The sequence below is a fragment of the Poecilia mexicana genome, unplaced genomic scaffold (assembly GCF_051168715.1).
Source record: "Poecilia mexicana isolate PSO_F unplaced genomic scaffold, ASM5116871v1 scaffold_13, whole genome shotgun sequence".
Lineage (NCBI taxonomy): Eukaryota > Metazoa > Chordata > Actinopteri > Cyprinodontiformes > Poeciliidae > Poecilia > Poecilia mexicana.
In genome coordinates this window covers 20,311,926-20,328,184 of record NW_028263382.1, presented here as the reverse complement: position 1 = coordinate 20,328,184, position 16,259 = coordinate 20,311,926, and the positions used below count along the sequence as shown (strand labels likewise).

The window sequence follows — 16,259 nt, the reverse complement described above, 5'->3', positions numbered from 1 at the left end:
TACTGTTTGTTCTTGAATGAATAATAATGGCTATCTGTTCCTTTGCTTTGTCCTTCTCAGATTTCCCATGGCAGACTTTCAGCCTTTGCTTCTGCTGCTTCTCATCCTGACAGCATCATTTGCCAATGAAAATGAACCTATAATCACCACCAAATATGGAAAAGTTCGAGGGAATGTTTTAAATGTGCTAGATGGTCAACTTCAAGCATTTCGTGGAATTCCGTATGCAAAGCCGCCTTCTGAATTTCGAAGATTCAAACCTCCAGAGCCAATGGATAAATGGAACAATGTGAGAAATGCCCAATCTTTACCAAATTCCTGCTACCAGTTGCGAGATGACATGTTTACAGGTATGATTCAATGCTAAACACATCCAAGATATTTCAAAATAAGTTTAATTCATCTAAATATTGTTTATAATTAAAAACTTGTCATATTATGATGTAAGTTCTGTCCTTTGCATTGACTAAATTTAGGAGAATAAAACAAAAGTAAACAACAAAAAGATGATCTGCTGTTGTTGCAAGGTGGATGTGGGGGATATTTGTAAAACTGAGGCAGCAAAACTGAAGTGGCCAGAAATTCTCAATTGAGGAAAAATGCAATGACCTAAATGTTAATGCCTTTCTATAAGCCACAATTATCAACTGACCCTTTAAAAGTCCTTTAAACCCGTAATTCAAAACTGTTGGCTAGAACACATCACATTCACTAATGTCAATATTGTAGCATAATTAATTTTATTAATTAATTATTGTGATAAAGAGTTGTAGGACACAAAAAAAATGCTGGCTAATGTCATAACAGCAAGATAAATGTGGGTAACCACGGCAACCAGTGACCGTTAAAGGCCGACCCTTACTCCAGTCAAGCTGAGCGAGCATCCACTGTGTTTACAAACAAATAATCCCTCTATAGGAACTGCTTGATCTCTTTGTAAACACTGGACTAGGTAGTCTGTCCTATAGAAGGATGCATTAAAAATATTATCCAAACAAGACATTGTCATCAGGGGGATTTAGTGGAGTGACCTAATCTGAAGTCGTTTCGTATGTATATTTGTCTAAACACAGTGACTGTACAAACAGAAAATGTTTTGCATAAACAATACTTTTATTTTTTATTTTTTTAATTATTTCAACAAATTGAGCATATCATATGAACTCTTTGGTTACCATTCATATTATCTTTCCCTTCAGTTTGTCATCAGTTTCCATCTGCGGCCACAGACAGAGAGGTTTACTAAAGTCCTATGTACCTCCATCCATCCATTTTCTTACACCCTTATCCCTTAATGTGGTCTGGAAGCTGGTGCCTGTCTCCAGCTAACGTTCCGGGCGAGAGGTGGGGTACACCGTGGACAGGTCGCCAGACTGCCAGAGGGCTCCTGTATACGTTAAACTTCTAAATAACTTACGTGCAGCTGTAGTCACAGGAGCATCACTGACTGACTACACAGTAAAATGCCAGTGTTGAATTAACATCCAAAAGTGTATATATGTGTCACACTTTTGGATCTTAATTCAACACTGGCAATTTACTGTGTATAAGTTTAAAGATCCCTTTGATACTAATTAGAAGACACCCTTTTATTGAACATATTCCTTTCTGGTCGAACTATTTTCATTCTTTTCTAAAAGTGCCATCATTTTTGTCCTCCACTGTTCATTAGTTTATTATTTAAAATGATTTAGTTGAACTTTATTTGAAAAACAATGTCTGATCTTTGTTGGTTAATTTTCAATAGATGTTTATTTTTATCTTTTTAATTGTTATTTACTGTTGAGGCATGTTATTGACTGTTGGCATCCCTCTGTCATGGACAGAGGGATGCCAACAATTTTGTCACTTGTGCGTGAGCTAAAGGTGGAAATGTTCCTAATTTCAACTAGTTTGTACTTTTAATTCTTTCAGTCATTATTTATGGGGACATTTGTGTCATGACAACTTTGAGCAGAATGTACTCTCGTTCATGAGGAGAGTTACTAAACGTTTGCCTTATGTGCTGACTGAAACTAGCGTCCTAATGAACTTTATAAAGCTATCACTATAATTATCAACCTTCTACTTAGGGATGAACAGCCCAACACTAAGCTAAAATAAGTGCTGCTTAAATAAGTGAAAAAGCAGCCAATGGCCAATGAAAAGCTTTTAAAGACGTTCAGATAATCTACAGGAATTATGTGCAACTCTGAAAACTTGTAAAACGCTCTCTTCCACCACAAGCCTTGTTCCTGGCTTGTAAACACTCAAGAATGATTCATTACATTGCACAATAACTGTCATAAATAGTCTTTAACATTAAGATGAAAATATTAGAAAAATAATAAAATAGTAAAATAAGAGCTAGTTCAGCATATCTAGTCTGTGAAATGCTTGTGATAAAGACTAAGGATTCATTTGGCTCAAACGTTTTATTAATCTTACAGCGGCTGTAACTAAACTTTATTGTTAATAACAATGTGATATTGTTGCAGGGTTTGAAGGTGCGGAGATGTGGAATCCAAACACCCCTGTGAGTGAGGACTGTCTGTACTTGAATGTTTGGGCCCCTCTGTTCAAGACCCCCACACCCAGACCAGAAGATCGTGTTCCTGTATTAGTTTGGATATATGGAGGTGCCTTTGTGTCAGGAACATCCACCCTGGATGTCTACCAAGGCCACTTCTTGTGTAAATCTCAGAATGTTGTTGTGGTATCTATGAATTACAGGTGAGAAAACATTTCAATTGAAACCACTAGTGTACCTAATCCCAGTTCTGGCCACACGGCTTTCTGTATGTTTGGCTGTTCCTGCTCAAAAACATTTAATCAAGTTTTCATTGTTTTCAAAGAAAAAGATTATGTCAACAGAATCAAGTTTTCCACAACTCTTTTCTGACTCATTTGTTCAGACATGAGTGCCATCTGGAACATGGAAGCTAAAAGTGAGAACAAAAGACCAGGATTGGAGAAACTCTGTTACAAAGTCCACAATAGGCATCTCATACATCTGTTTGACTGAACTGGTTATCTCAAATACTATGAGAGCCAGTTCAATATTCATCTTGGAAACATTAATATAAACATGTTCATGTTCACTCCCTACAGCCAGAAGAAGGCAAATCACTAAAGATTCACAGTTGATGTTTATCTATCTGAATATACTGCCAAAGTCTGCTTATTAAAAAGAGAGTATCAGTTTAATATCATAATAGTATTATATTCATCAAATCTCATTATACAATTTGAATTGAAAAGTTGTACATATTTTGTCATCATTTTTCTTGTTATTTTTATATTTTGTATTAAGTTTCTTTTAGATAGCTTTATCTTCAAAAATGATAACAATGGTCAGTTTGAACACAAGGTGGAAGTGACAGCAAAATATGTTGAGTACAGCACTGACACATGTTGAATGCTTTTAATATTTCTTTTCTTGGTTGTGGTCATGATTTTTAGACTGGGGCCACTTGGCTTTCTGGCTATTCCTGACAACAACAACATCCGGGGAAATCAAGGCCTACTGGATCAGCGTTTGGCACTTAAATGGGTGGTGGATAACATTGCTGCCTTTGGAGGTGATCCTACTAAGGTAAAATAATATTGTCCTTATTTTTCCTAAAATCAAAGAGTAATATTGAATGAATTAATGTAAATGTACTGGCATTTACTTTTGTTCCCAGATAACAATATTTGGGGAGAGTGCTGGGGCAGCATCTGTGGGGTTCCACATGGTCTCTCCAGGCAGCCAGGGCCTCTTTCAAAGGGCTGTGATGCAGAGCGGCGCCCCTAATGCAGAATGGGCCATAGCGAATAAAACCGAGATATATGAAAGGTATGTGTGCTTAGTATTGAGCTACTTGATCCTGGATATTCTGCATAGATCATTTAGTTTTTTTTTTTTGTTTGTTTGTTTTTTGTGTTTTTTTCTTTCTGAAGTATGATAATTACCTTTCAAAATATCTTATAGCCATATAGTAAAAAATTTTTGATACTGACGTGTAATTTTGAACATGTTCTAGAGCAGTTCTGACACCTGATACTGAGGGCAACCAAGAAAAAAAGCATAAAGGAATACATTCATTGCAAGCTTTCTTTTTGATTCCAAATATCTACTCACATGCAGTGCAATGGTTGTCAAAAAACTATCATTTTGAGTACGAATTGCATTGTCTTGAAAAAGACCGAGTTTCTTATGTTTTGGCTTTTTTAGTGCACTTCATGGATCACTAAACTATTTGTAATATCAAATATGACCTTAGGAAATATAAAAAACAGTTTTCAAATGTTAATTTTAATTAAGAAGTTAAAATGCTATCCAAACCACCCTAGTTTTATGTGAAAAAGTAATTTCTGCTTGATAAACTAAAAATAACTGGTTGTGCCACCTACAGGTGTAACAAGGTTTTCATTACCGTTCCAAGAATCAGTGACATTTAAAATCCTGCTGCAGCATCTTATTCAGATTTAATGGTTTACTCCCAGTTATTTTCTTCACCTTAAAGCAACTACAAATGAACATCAACAATTACAATGAACACATCAATCAATCAATCAATCAAATTTTATTTGTATAGCACATTTCAGCAGCAAGGCATTTCAAAGTGCTTTACATAATTTTAAACAGTGAGAAAGAAAAAGAAAGTAATAAAAAGATAAAAAGAAAAGATAAAATCACAGATTTACAGGGTTAAACAGTGAGAAAGAAAAAGAAAGTAATAAAAAGATAATAAAATCACAGCCAAAATTTGAGTCTGAACTAAGATAAGTTGATCAAAGCTGGATGGTGAAATGCTCCTCTTTACCATATATGGAAGTTCAGATTGGGGGAGGACAAGACCTGCTAGCTTCTGTTACTACAAGATAAATAGATGAGTTGTTTTTTTTTTTTTTTATAATGATCAGCTGAATTTTTAAAAATAAATAAATAATCTTTAAAGTAATATTAATATTATCAAGTAAAATAATTGCTTCTTTTAGTTATCTTTTAAATTTAAGAAACACTCAAGGACAGCATTCTTTCTCTATTAGTTACTGTTACATTTGTAGTCTTAAATAAAAGCTCACCTACTTGCACTGAAAAATTACTCAACTGAGTTTAACTTAACTCTAAGAGGATCAAACCCAATTTTCATGATTTTGATCTTATATTGTTTAAAGCTAAATTATGCAATCTAACCACTTTATTTCCTAAAATAGCTTGACCCACTTTAAAATATACTGCTCAAAAAAATAAAGGGAACATTTCACTTTAATTTTGTGTGTGGCTCCAAATCCAGGCCTCCATTGGTTAATAAATTTGATTTCCATTGATGATTTTTGTGTGATTTTGTTGTCATCACATTCAACTTTGTACAGAACAAAGTATTCAATGAGAATATTTCATTCATTCAGATCTAGGATGTGTTATTTGAGTGTTCCCTTTATTTTTTTGAGCAGTGTATATTTCATTTTTGTCACATGTTATGTAGATGTAAATGTGCATCTCTGAGCCCATATATTTAATTAATTCAAATATTGAATTAGAACTATAAAAATTGCTGCTCCTAGCGATACAGCCATGAGAATGCAAATCTGCAGAATATGCAAGAAAGAGCAGAACAAAGCATAAGATTTAGGAAAAAAAGCAGAAGAAAGCTATAGTCATGCATGGTAGAAATATTCTGCTTAATAGCAAAGTTCAGCAAAAGATAGCATAATTCATCAGAAGCAGAAGTTTGTTTACAACCTGAAATATTTGAACAAGTTCAAGTATTTTTAATAAATGTTCAGTATTATTTTCCTCACATAGTACTGTCATTCCTCCTTGGTGCTAACTAATTGCTTTTTTGAACTTCTTTCCCAACAAACAGATCCTTAAAACTCGCAAAATTGATAAACTGCCCCGTGGATTATCCTGCTCGTCTGGAGTATTGTTTGCTGAATGCCGATCCTAAAAATTTGTTTCTCAAGCAATATGAAAATCTTGTACCACCTTCAGTTTTGCCCTATCCGTTTGTCCCACATATTGATGGAGACTTCGTACCATCAGACATAGAAGTAAGTCTCTATATTTTTGCATAAGTGATTTCTTCAAAGAGTGAAGAACTGCAAATGTTTTACATATTACTTACACTATTTGAATTGTATTGAATGCTATGTTAAATTACCATTTGAAAAAAATAACTTCTTGCTAGACAACAACAGCAAACCTTGTTTCATTGACCAAGGACCTCTAATATTCCCCTCTCATGGAATTGCAAGTGTTCAAAGGGAAATGAAAATCTTTTAAGTGCAGTACAAACTAATTAAAAAAAAAAAAATTTTTAATATTAAGATTTTCTGGTAAATTCCTGTAAGTTTTCCACCGAATGGCACCGTAAACTTGTGGTCCTAGAAATGTGTTAATTTGGATATGGACAGACAACATTTTGCTCATGTTAAACCAGCAGTTATGTGGTTATTGTCTTAATGTTCTACTCACTAGGAAAGTGACATTCATTGCCAATAAACAATGCAATTCAACATAATTTCTAAAACAATCTTGGAAACCTATGTGTAACTAAAAAGTTTGACTTGACAATGTTAACAAGACAATTTTTAATTGAGGATGTGTCCAACATAATTATTTTAATCATGTCTTTTTTCATCTGCAGACGTTGCTAAACAGCTCTACTCTTCCCAAAAAAGAGCTGTTGATCGGCTTGAATAAAGATGAAGGAACCTACTTTCTTTTTTATGGAATGCCTGGTTTCCTTCGCGACGGTGAAAGTTTAATCACCAGGAAGAACTTTATGGATGGTTTACCAGTAGTAATGACAAATTCAAGTGAGATTGTTAAAGAAGCCGTTATTTCTTACTACACTGACTGGCGAGATGAAAACAATACGAAGACCAACCGTGATGAAATGGCTAGGATGGTTGGAGATTCGCTGTTTAATTGTCCTGTAATGAAATTTGCTACCAAGTAAGTTCCAGATCTCAGGTTAAGTGATAAATGCTTTTATATAGAAAAAACATCCTCTGTTGTAACTGTGGTGTACATATGTTTGATCCCTGAGAGCAATACCAAAAAACTTTATAGAACTATTTATATTTATAGAACTCTATAGAACTGCTACTTAATTTCACTTTGGGATTAATAAAGTATTTTGGAATTTAAATTTAATTGAGAACTAAACACAGGTTAACTTTCTAAAATAATAATAAAAAAATACATAATTTTTCCTACACTTCAAAATTATGTACTTATTGCATAAATCCATCACATAAAATCCCAATGACATACAGTCATATTCAATAAATCTAAATGTGCATTTCATTGAGGTTTGTTTTTCAGATTAGAAAAGCCTTTTGAAAATAACTTTTAAGCAGTTATTAACATACCTTTCTTTACGCCACATTTTTGGATTTAATGTTTTGTTTAATTGGTCTGATGTAACATTCTAATCCTTTGTTATGTCATTTCATGATCTGTGAGCAAAAATCATCACAATTACCAGAAATAAGGGATTAAAACATCAGTAGTTACTCTAATGTTTCACTTGATTGATTTTTAACACATTTCAGTAACACTGACACTTTTTAAAATGTCTGTGCAAATAAGGTTGTCTTGGTAATTGGCCAAATTACAAAGAAAAAAAATTGAAGGTGCTAACAATACATTATGGGAAATTAATGTTTTCTTATCTTTACAAAAAAACTGTTCTGGTTAGTTACGGTGCAGAACAACTCTAGTTGTCAAACCTTTAATTATTTGATGTTATCAATGTGTTTCAAGACCAAAAATAAATAATGGATTCTTTAGATGATGTTTTTAACAAAATCATAATATATATTTATACAGCTACTATAGAGTTCATGATACTAAAAAAAAAAAGCTAAAATAAAATTGGAGGTGGCTCAATACTTTTCTTTTAGTATCAAGACTTACATGTGGCTGTAATAATGAGATGTGGTCCTATTTTAGACAAAAGGGTTTCAAATGTCAGAGTTCTGTTTGGGGCTTCATCTGCACTGAAATAAATAGGTCACCTGAACTTTGGCAACATTTCTAAGAAAAAACAGTCTACTGAACTAACTTTACATCTGTTAAGTCCTATTGGTATTACCAACTGCAACGCAAATAATCTGCAAATATGATGCATTTATTGACTTTTTATTATTTTTTTTAGGTATGCAGAACGTGGTGGTAAGACCTTTTTTTATTTTTTTGACCAAATGTCGTCCCAAAATCCCTGGCCAAAGTGGGCGGGTGTTATGCATGGCTACGAGATAGACTTTGTCTTTGGAAATACTCTGAATGAATCCCGTAAGTTCACAAACGATGAAATGACTGTGTCCAAGAAGATTATGCAGCACTACGGCGACTTTGCCCGGACTGGGTAGGCTAAATAGATTCTCAGTCATGCAGGGATTGTGAGAAACCTAAAAACTCTTTTGTTTTACTTTTTCAGAAATCCAAAGTTTAAAGGAGGTGATTGGCCGTTGTTTAAAGTGAACAGTCCAGTCTACCTCAGTTTGAATGACGATAGTAGAGGAATACAGAAGAACTTGAAAGCTAAAGAGTGTCGATTGTGGAACAATTTGTTTCCTAAATTACAGAACATGTCAGGTGAGACACACACCAACAACTCCCTCTGCACAGTCTGACACAAATGTAAACGTTAGGTTTTATATAAAGCATCTCTAGTTGGACAGTTTTAGTTAATATCTTGAAAAGAAATGTTTTGCCCGTTGAGATTAGCCATTTTGGTTTGCTCTAAGTTTTTAAACTAAAAAAAAAAAAAATCAGCTCAAAGAGGAAATTAAAGCTTGTAACTGAAACCATTCTTTGTGAACGATTACTTAATCCCACACACAATCTCTTTGCTCTTTGTCTTTCGCAGAATCAGTGTTGAAGTGCTGTTCAAGTGGAATTCAATACAATTGGATGTTTCTTCTTATTTTGTTAGTTATCAGTTTAACACATTAACTGATCTCCTGCTCTCTGTTTAGTTCATGTGTTTAATGTGTAACAGGTGGGTGCCTGCTTTTCTTAAATATGTTAAATATTAACAGAGCACCACCTGAAGGTTATAGGTCGATTCTTGGGGCCGTATAGCCTGTTTTACTGAAGGGTCCACTGAAAAGCATATTTTGAAAAAAAGGCCCTTTAAAATGTGTGCAAAAAATATATATTTTTACAGTGTAGGAATAACTTGCTTCTTATGCTGATTAGAAATTGTTTACAAAGTGGTTTATCATTAAAACAAATTTATACTGTGTGCCCTTGACTATTTTTTTATTTGTTATAGACACACAAGAAGTCACCTGTTCTTTCTTGTCCTTTTTAACACCTGGTTATTATGTTGCACACTTGAACAATAGTGAAGTCGAGACATGTGGTGGTTGTAGATTTCCTTTACTTTTCTTTTTTTCTGAAAACACAAAACACATTCATCAATCTTACGTGCATCAAACTATGGCTGCTATGTTCTACTTCTTCTTCCACACAGAAACTTAGGACCTGAGGCTGCCCTAAGCGCCTGTTAAAAACTGATCCTTTTCTAAACTCTTTTCACTCTCAGCCAGAATAGTTACCAACTATTATGTGAATATTCAGCTTAACATGGACAATGAAACACAGTGCTTCTTAAGACAAAACAAAACAAGATATTCATAGGAAAGTGAATAGTCTCATACTTTAATGGAAGGTGGGGCGTTCCTTGATCTAAAGTCCAGCAACTGGTCCCCCACAAATAAAACTTTGAAAATGGGGAAATAGCAGCAGAAAAAGGTCCAGTAGCCTCTCTCTTACTCTTGTGTATAAGCTACATTTGCAAGAGCTAGTTCTAACCCTGTGGTTTGTTTATCATTGCTATAGCAGCTCCATAGCAACTGCCTGCCAAGATGGCAGTCAATTACAAAGTTCACTGAAGTGTGACGTCACGTGAGAACTTTTATTATTAAACCATCAAAAGCTTACAAAACTATTACATTGTCCTCAGGGCTTTCAGATATTGTATCAATGCATAGTAACAACTTCATGTCAGTTTCTGAACAAATGTGCTCCCCTTCTATTGTTGGTACTATTGTAGGTGTTATTGCCCATAGGAAAAAAAATAAATAAAATGAATTGTCTACTAATCAGAGTGAGTAGATTAAAACTCAGATATTAAAATTCTGTAAAAAAGCATTAAAAGAGTAAAACATCCAAGAGGGTGAATGCATTTTTCTCTGCACTGTACATCAACATTGACATTCTCAAAGGCTGACAGTTCAGACTGAATATTCTCAGACAGCGGCGGGATATCAGTTCTATTATTGGTTGTTATGGCTCCTGGCCTCTTGAGGCTGTGCAGGCTCCTTTTGTTATGCAGGTTCAGCTGTAAGAGCACACCTTCCTGATTGGCTGCCTGAGTGCTGCAGGAGAGCAACTACACCATTGGACCAGCTGAAGATTGTCAAGCCAATCAGACGTTGATGAGGCCCACCTGCATCATATAAAAGGCTCCTGAATCCATTCTACCAGTGGGGTCACTTGTAGGAAGAGGTTTTGTGAAGCTGTCCCCCATTTTTGGTGTTTTCTCCTTCTATGAGCAGTTTTTGAACTATTTTGATCTTGCTTGTTCAGTTGAGCAGTTTGACTTTACTCTAGTTTAATTTCACAAGCTAGAAGCTCGTGTTTGGGAGGCTTGGTGCTCCTTTTAGCATTCCCTATGTGTGTGTGTTTTTTTTCCCCTTTTGGGTTATTTGGTTTTACTTTAGATTGACTTGTTTGAACATGTAATTTAATTTGCCCTTAATATTTTTTAGTTTGCTAGTCCTCTTTTTTTTGTATTAATTGGGTTAAATTGTATTGTGTTTTGGTTTTGTGAAACCCTTATTTGTAATAAATTTTACATTCCACTTGTTTTCTCTGGACAACAAGTAACATAAGTGGGGGCTCGTCCGGGATAACTTGTCACAGAGGTTCCCTGTTTCGAGAGTTAGAAGAGGAGCATTTTTGGGTTGTCTCTATCCAGCAACCATGTCATTTTCATTCAGTCTGGAGCACTTTTTAGCTGAACCCTCCCTTGAACATATAGATAGCTGCCGCAAGTGTGAATTGCTGCAAACTGTGGAGCACTTTCAGTTGCAGATCCTCAAACAGGTCCTTGAGTGTGACTTAAAGGCTCTGATAGTGGATTGGTTGATGGCGATTGGTGTGATCAAGGAGCTCGATCTGCCTGAGGCTGCTGCAGTGCCAAGCCAAAAGGGCTCGTCTGTGGAGGACCTGAAGGATGGTCCTAGTGTGGAGACAGCTAGGGGAAAGATGCCTCGTACACTCCCTTGCTATGATCCACTGTCTTCTGTGAGCTCAGAAGGACGAGATGGAGCTCGTTTGAAGGTGCGGTTGGCATGTCTCCAGATGGAGACTAAGGAAAAGGCCCAGGAAAGAAGAGCTTAGCTGGAGCTTGAGATCAGGAGGCTGGAAATGGAAGCCGATAAAGCTACTATATAGCTGTGCAAACTTGAGCTAGAGGCCCAGATTCAAGCGCCCTCTGCCTCTGTCACACCAGGTTCCACCTCCATGTCTGCTATGCCATTCGGCATCAGTAAGTGTATTTCTTTAGTACCTGCTTTCAGAGAATCTGAGATTGACTCATACTTTGCAGAATTTGAATGCATTGCTGGTGCTTTGCAATGACCTAGGGAAACCTGGCCTCTTTTGTTACAATGCAAGTTTTCTGGTAAAGCTCAAGAGATGTTGGCAGCGCTCGCTTTAAAAGATAGCTTAGATTACGATCTGGTTAAAGTCGCAGTCTTACAAGCTTCTGAGTTGGTCCCTGAAGCTCATAGAAGTTTCGACAGCAAAAGAAAACTGCTGGACAAACACATGTTGAGTTTGCCAGAGAGAAAGGCATTCTCTTTGATAAGTGGTGTGCTGCATCCTTTATGTGAGCTAATATTGTTGGAAGCAACACACCATTCCATATCATTACTGATTTCACTTTCAATATTTATGAGACTCGTGGACTGGACAATCTCCAGTTATCAACTTAGACTGGGTGACAGGTTAAAATTTCAGAGAAAGGAAGAGATTGAAGAGAGAAAATTGAAACCAGGGAATGAGAATCTTTTTTTTGCGTAGCACTGCACCTAATATTAAAAAAAGAAAAAAGAGGGATGATTGGAAAACATTATTCTATATTCATACAACTATGCATCAGCAGGTTTTATTTATATCAAAAGACTGTTTTACATCTGTATATACAACATAGCACATTGGGTAAGGCATTGGAGGGATTTGGTCGAGCAAATTTGGATCACAAAAAAAAAGTTGCTTTGAATGCTACAGTCACAGACAACAAATTGGAAAGTCCTCAACAGATGTGCAATCTTTGCATTTCAGAGCTTGATGAAAAGGGAGAAAACAGAGAAAAATCCCAGATTATCCAAAGACAGATGATGTTCTTAGTCATGATAGGCAAGGCCACTTTAAATCTGGCATCAGTGAAAGCTTCATGTGTGGCCCAGCAGCTTTGGTCCTCTGACAAAACACATAAATCCATGAACCCTTGACCGTCAGAAACAAAGCTGTCATTATGGACAGCAGATTGAGAGTCATTTCCTTAAACTGCTCAGAGAAAGATCTGAACATCAAAGGCTTTTGTTGTTTTTGTATACTTCCTAACATTATTTCATGTTTCCTTATATCAGCTCATTGGTTTCTTGGCTATTGGCCTCTTACACAGAAACCTAGAAGAAGGACAACATTTAATCATAAACTGAGTCTGAGCATGTTCTCTCTCTCTTTTTTTTATTTATTTAAAGTTTAATCAGATTTAAAAGCCTATGTGACCATTGTACTTTGGATAGGACTTCTAGGTGATAAAAAAAGTTTATGCCATGGAAGATTTTAGTGCAGAGAAAGAAGTATCTGTCTGACTGAACGTGTTGCCAACACAGTTTATGCAGAGAATGTGATCTATTGTACAACTAACCCTACTTATGAAACTGATTCCAAACCACAGAAATCAGAGTGCTCGTGTTTGTCACAGCCATGGGAGGAACAAAAAGAACGAAACTGCATACAGAGCAAAAGAGACTGGCAAAATTCACAGAATGCTGCATTAACCCATTTTCATGCAGGAAGGAGGAATCACAGCTGGAATCGCCATGATGTCAGATATATATATATATATATATATATATATATATACACACACACACACACACATGTCCCATGTATTTTCTCTTCATCATCCTAATTACTTATTTTGCTGCAGCTATATTTCTTTTTGCATGTATTCCACAGTCAACTAAATTGGATCTGGTTTTTATTAGTAGTCACCAAAATATCCACCAAGGCTTCGTGCATACTGAGAAAGAGGGGTGGGGGGAGAACCCGAAACACAAAACATTCACATCTTATTATTGAAACAACAGGGTGTGAAATTGGAGTTGCAGTTCAGTTCTTCCTCTATGACCACCAGAAATAAGAATCTTTGAATTATTTTACATACATGTAAATTAAGCCCAGACTGATTAGCCTATAAATGTTTTTTTTTTTTTCCTTTACCTTAAATTGTCATGATGTGCTTTAAAGTGGACCCAAAAGCAGCAGGCAGAAGATGTTGTTGAGTGAATTATTTAATAAATGACAAGGTCAACTTACAAAAGTTACAAAGTCCAGGGGAAACAAAATTCAAAACAAACCGAAGTGGAGACACGAGAAGAACAGCAAGAAAACCACAGGGAGCAAGATGAGGAATGGGGAGGTAACAAGACAAACTGGTGACTAGTGACAGAGAGAAAGGAGCTTAAATACTGGGAGGTAGGCTGTGGAAGCAGTGGCCTGACTGGTGAGTAAACAGATAACGTTGTGAGTGGTTAGAGCAGGAGCTAACTAAATGGAGAATGGAGAGAGAGAGAGGCACAGGGGAACAGGAAATAATTCTAACACTATAGAAATAACTTAGAATGAAGAAAAGAAACTAAAAAGAGACAAAGACATGAGGAGAAACTATAAAAAAAAACTAAACAGAAACAAGGCTAATAAGAACTCAAAACACAGAAACTAGGGTAACTAAACGGACTAAACAAAGAAATAAACATAACTAGAATCACTAAGGGAGGATAGACATCGACTGTGACATAAAAGAATAACTAAACCTAGAGTAACAAAATAAGATACTAGAAACACTACGATGTGGGTTGAAATAAAGGAACACAAGAATGAGAAAGATCCAACAGAAATAAGTATCATCAAATGATGAAACTAGAAAGAACAAGAAGGGTGAAACAAAAATGAGCTAGCACAGAACTGATGAACTAAGAAACAGAAAAACGCAGAAAACAAAAATCCTAACCCAAAACCCTGGAGTTCTGACATAAATACAAACACGTTACACAAAATAACTTTTAAATTAAATAGTTAATTGAATAAGGAGGCCAACATATTTCAAGCCGTTATGTCTTTATGAAACATTGTGTGAAGTTAATTATAGTTCAGTCCCCTCTTAATAGGATTTTGACATAAATTACATTAATAGCTTCTCCATTAATGGACTCCATAAAGGTCCAAATATGCAGCCAAAGCCAAAAATATAGCACAATTTATTTGCACTTATGACAAAATGAACAACAGGACCCAAATCCAAAATAGTTCACCAGAAAATAAGTGGGATGGGTTGTAACACCTCAGACACACTGCTTCCTTTTGTGGCATCATGATAAAGTCAAAACAATTTAGTAAAGATCTGAGTCTAAGACTGCGTTCACACTGCAGCCTGAAGTGACCCAATTCCGATTTTTTTGATGTAATGCGACCTGTATCTGATCTTTTCATGACAGTCTGAACAACACAGGTCGGATTCTTTTCAAATGCGACCCAGGCCACTTGGTTGCCCGATACTTACACGATTCAAATGTGACCTAACGTTCAGGTCACATTCATCCGACCTAGACGTCATTGATACTTGAAAAATGTCACTGTACTGCATCTGGAAAGAAACAAAACAACCATAGCATCCATGACAACCATGGCGGATGACAATACGGAGACCAGGCAGAGGAGAGAAAGTGAGGTTTCCGACTTAATAAGAATTTGGGGGGATGGGTCTATAAAGGCCAAACTGCAGGGGTCTTTTTGGAACCGGGCGGCTTTTGCTAGCATTTCCCAAGAAATGACATGCTGACGCGCGTGGGTATAAATGTTCCTGGCTCCAATGCCAAAGAAAAATAAGGAATCTCCAGGCCAAAGGAGGCCATGAGACTCAGACAAACAAAGCAGCTGTGGATTTGGTTCTGCAATGATGCTTGTATCATTACAGGATTTTTTAGTGTTCTTTGAGCACAGTACAGAGACTCAATGGTACAGAATTAATTGCTAGCAAATTTGACTTTTAAATCTGTACTTGTATGTAAGTGGTGTCTGAAACCGCTAGTGTCTTGCTGTTTTTTACTTTAAGTATGCAAATTCATAGTCTGATTTATTGTGATGTTATTTTGAAGTGAACAACTGAAATGCAGGACAAAGGCTTGTAGCCAGGCATCATGAATACCAAATCAAGCTGTTTAATATTGAAAACTGACACTTGCCAAACATTCTGAAGTGCAAATAAAATCTCAACCAGGTTGACAAACACGGAACACTGACAGCATGGTCAGAGGCTGTATCAGGAGCAGTGGTATCCGGGAAAGTACACACCAGGAAAATCTGAATGACTGCAACCAAGGTGTAGGAGAACTGAGAGGCGTTATTAGAAAGAAGACCAGGTCAAAAATGCAGTATGTAACTCTTACAAAATATGTGGTTGTTCTTTTTTTTTTTTTTTTTTCATATTTATCAAAACTGTCAACATGTCAAGACAGTATGGTATCGGACAGGCAATCTGTGAAATAATCGTGCTCCTCCACCTCCTCCTAGTGTTACTATTGGAGTCTAGAAAAACGTACCGGTCCTGGTCAAAAACAACCAATCAGAGCCAAGAGGAAGGTCTTACACTGCCAGTCAGCCTCCTGTATCCTGCTCAATGTGCTAATGGTGGAAAACCATTAGCAGACTTATCATTACAGAAAAATCATTTATCCGATATCATCTATTGCTATGCTAATTAGCCTTTGCATTGGTGGCAGGCTATGTTGTGATCAACACAACATAGCTAAAGAGCAAGTGAGCGCGAGAGTGACTGATGGTGCCAAAACTCTCCTCCTGGTTCTGATTGGTTGTTTCTGACTGAGAGACGTATGTCTGCAGTTATTACAGGGAGGAGTATGAGAAGGCAGAGGACCTCAATTTTTTCCCACAGATTATCTGTCTTATACTGCCT

At 36.2% G+C, this 16,259-nt stretch overlaps 1 protein-coding gene and 1 pseudogene across 1 annotated transcript; both read left to right on the top strand.

Annotated features, from left to right (window-relative positions):
• Positions 1 to 9,226, top strand: LOC148155814 (cholinesterase-like). The gene is made up of 9 exons (XM_088011854.1): positions 1 to 350; positions 2,478 to 2,712; positions 3,442 to 3,574; positions 3,666 to 3,817; positions 5,835 to 6,021; positions 6,618 to 6,928; positions 8,136 to 8,345; positions 8,418 to 8,575; positions 8,850 to 9,226. The coding sequence occupies exons 1-9, from the start codon at positions 17 to 19 to the stop codon at positions 8,933 to 8,935; spliced, it is 1,806 nt and encodes a 601-aa protein (XP_087867980.1). The 5' UTR covers positions 1 to 16; the 3' UTR covers positions 8,936 to 9,226.
• A 439-nt stretch (positions 9,227 to 9,665) lies between these two features.
• On the top strand, positions 9,666 to 11,632 carry LOC148155813 (uncharacterized; annotated as a pseudogene).
• Positions 11,633 to 16,259: the final 4,627 nt, after the last annotated feature.

Coding starts and splice junctions, on each gene's coding strand:
- LOC148155814 (XM_088011854.1), top strand. CDS start 17: ATGAATAATAATGGCTATCTGTTCCTTTGCTTTGTCCTTCTCAGATTT. Junction 2,713..3,441: donor GTGGTATCTATGAATTACAG/GTGAGAAAACAT, acceptor CATGATTTTTAG/ACTGGGGCCACTTGGCTTTC. Junction 8,346..8,417: donor GGCGACTTTGCCCGGACTGG/GTAGGCTAAATA, acceptor TTACTTTTTCAG/AAATCCAAAGTTTAAAGGAG.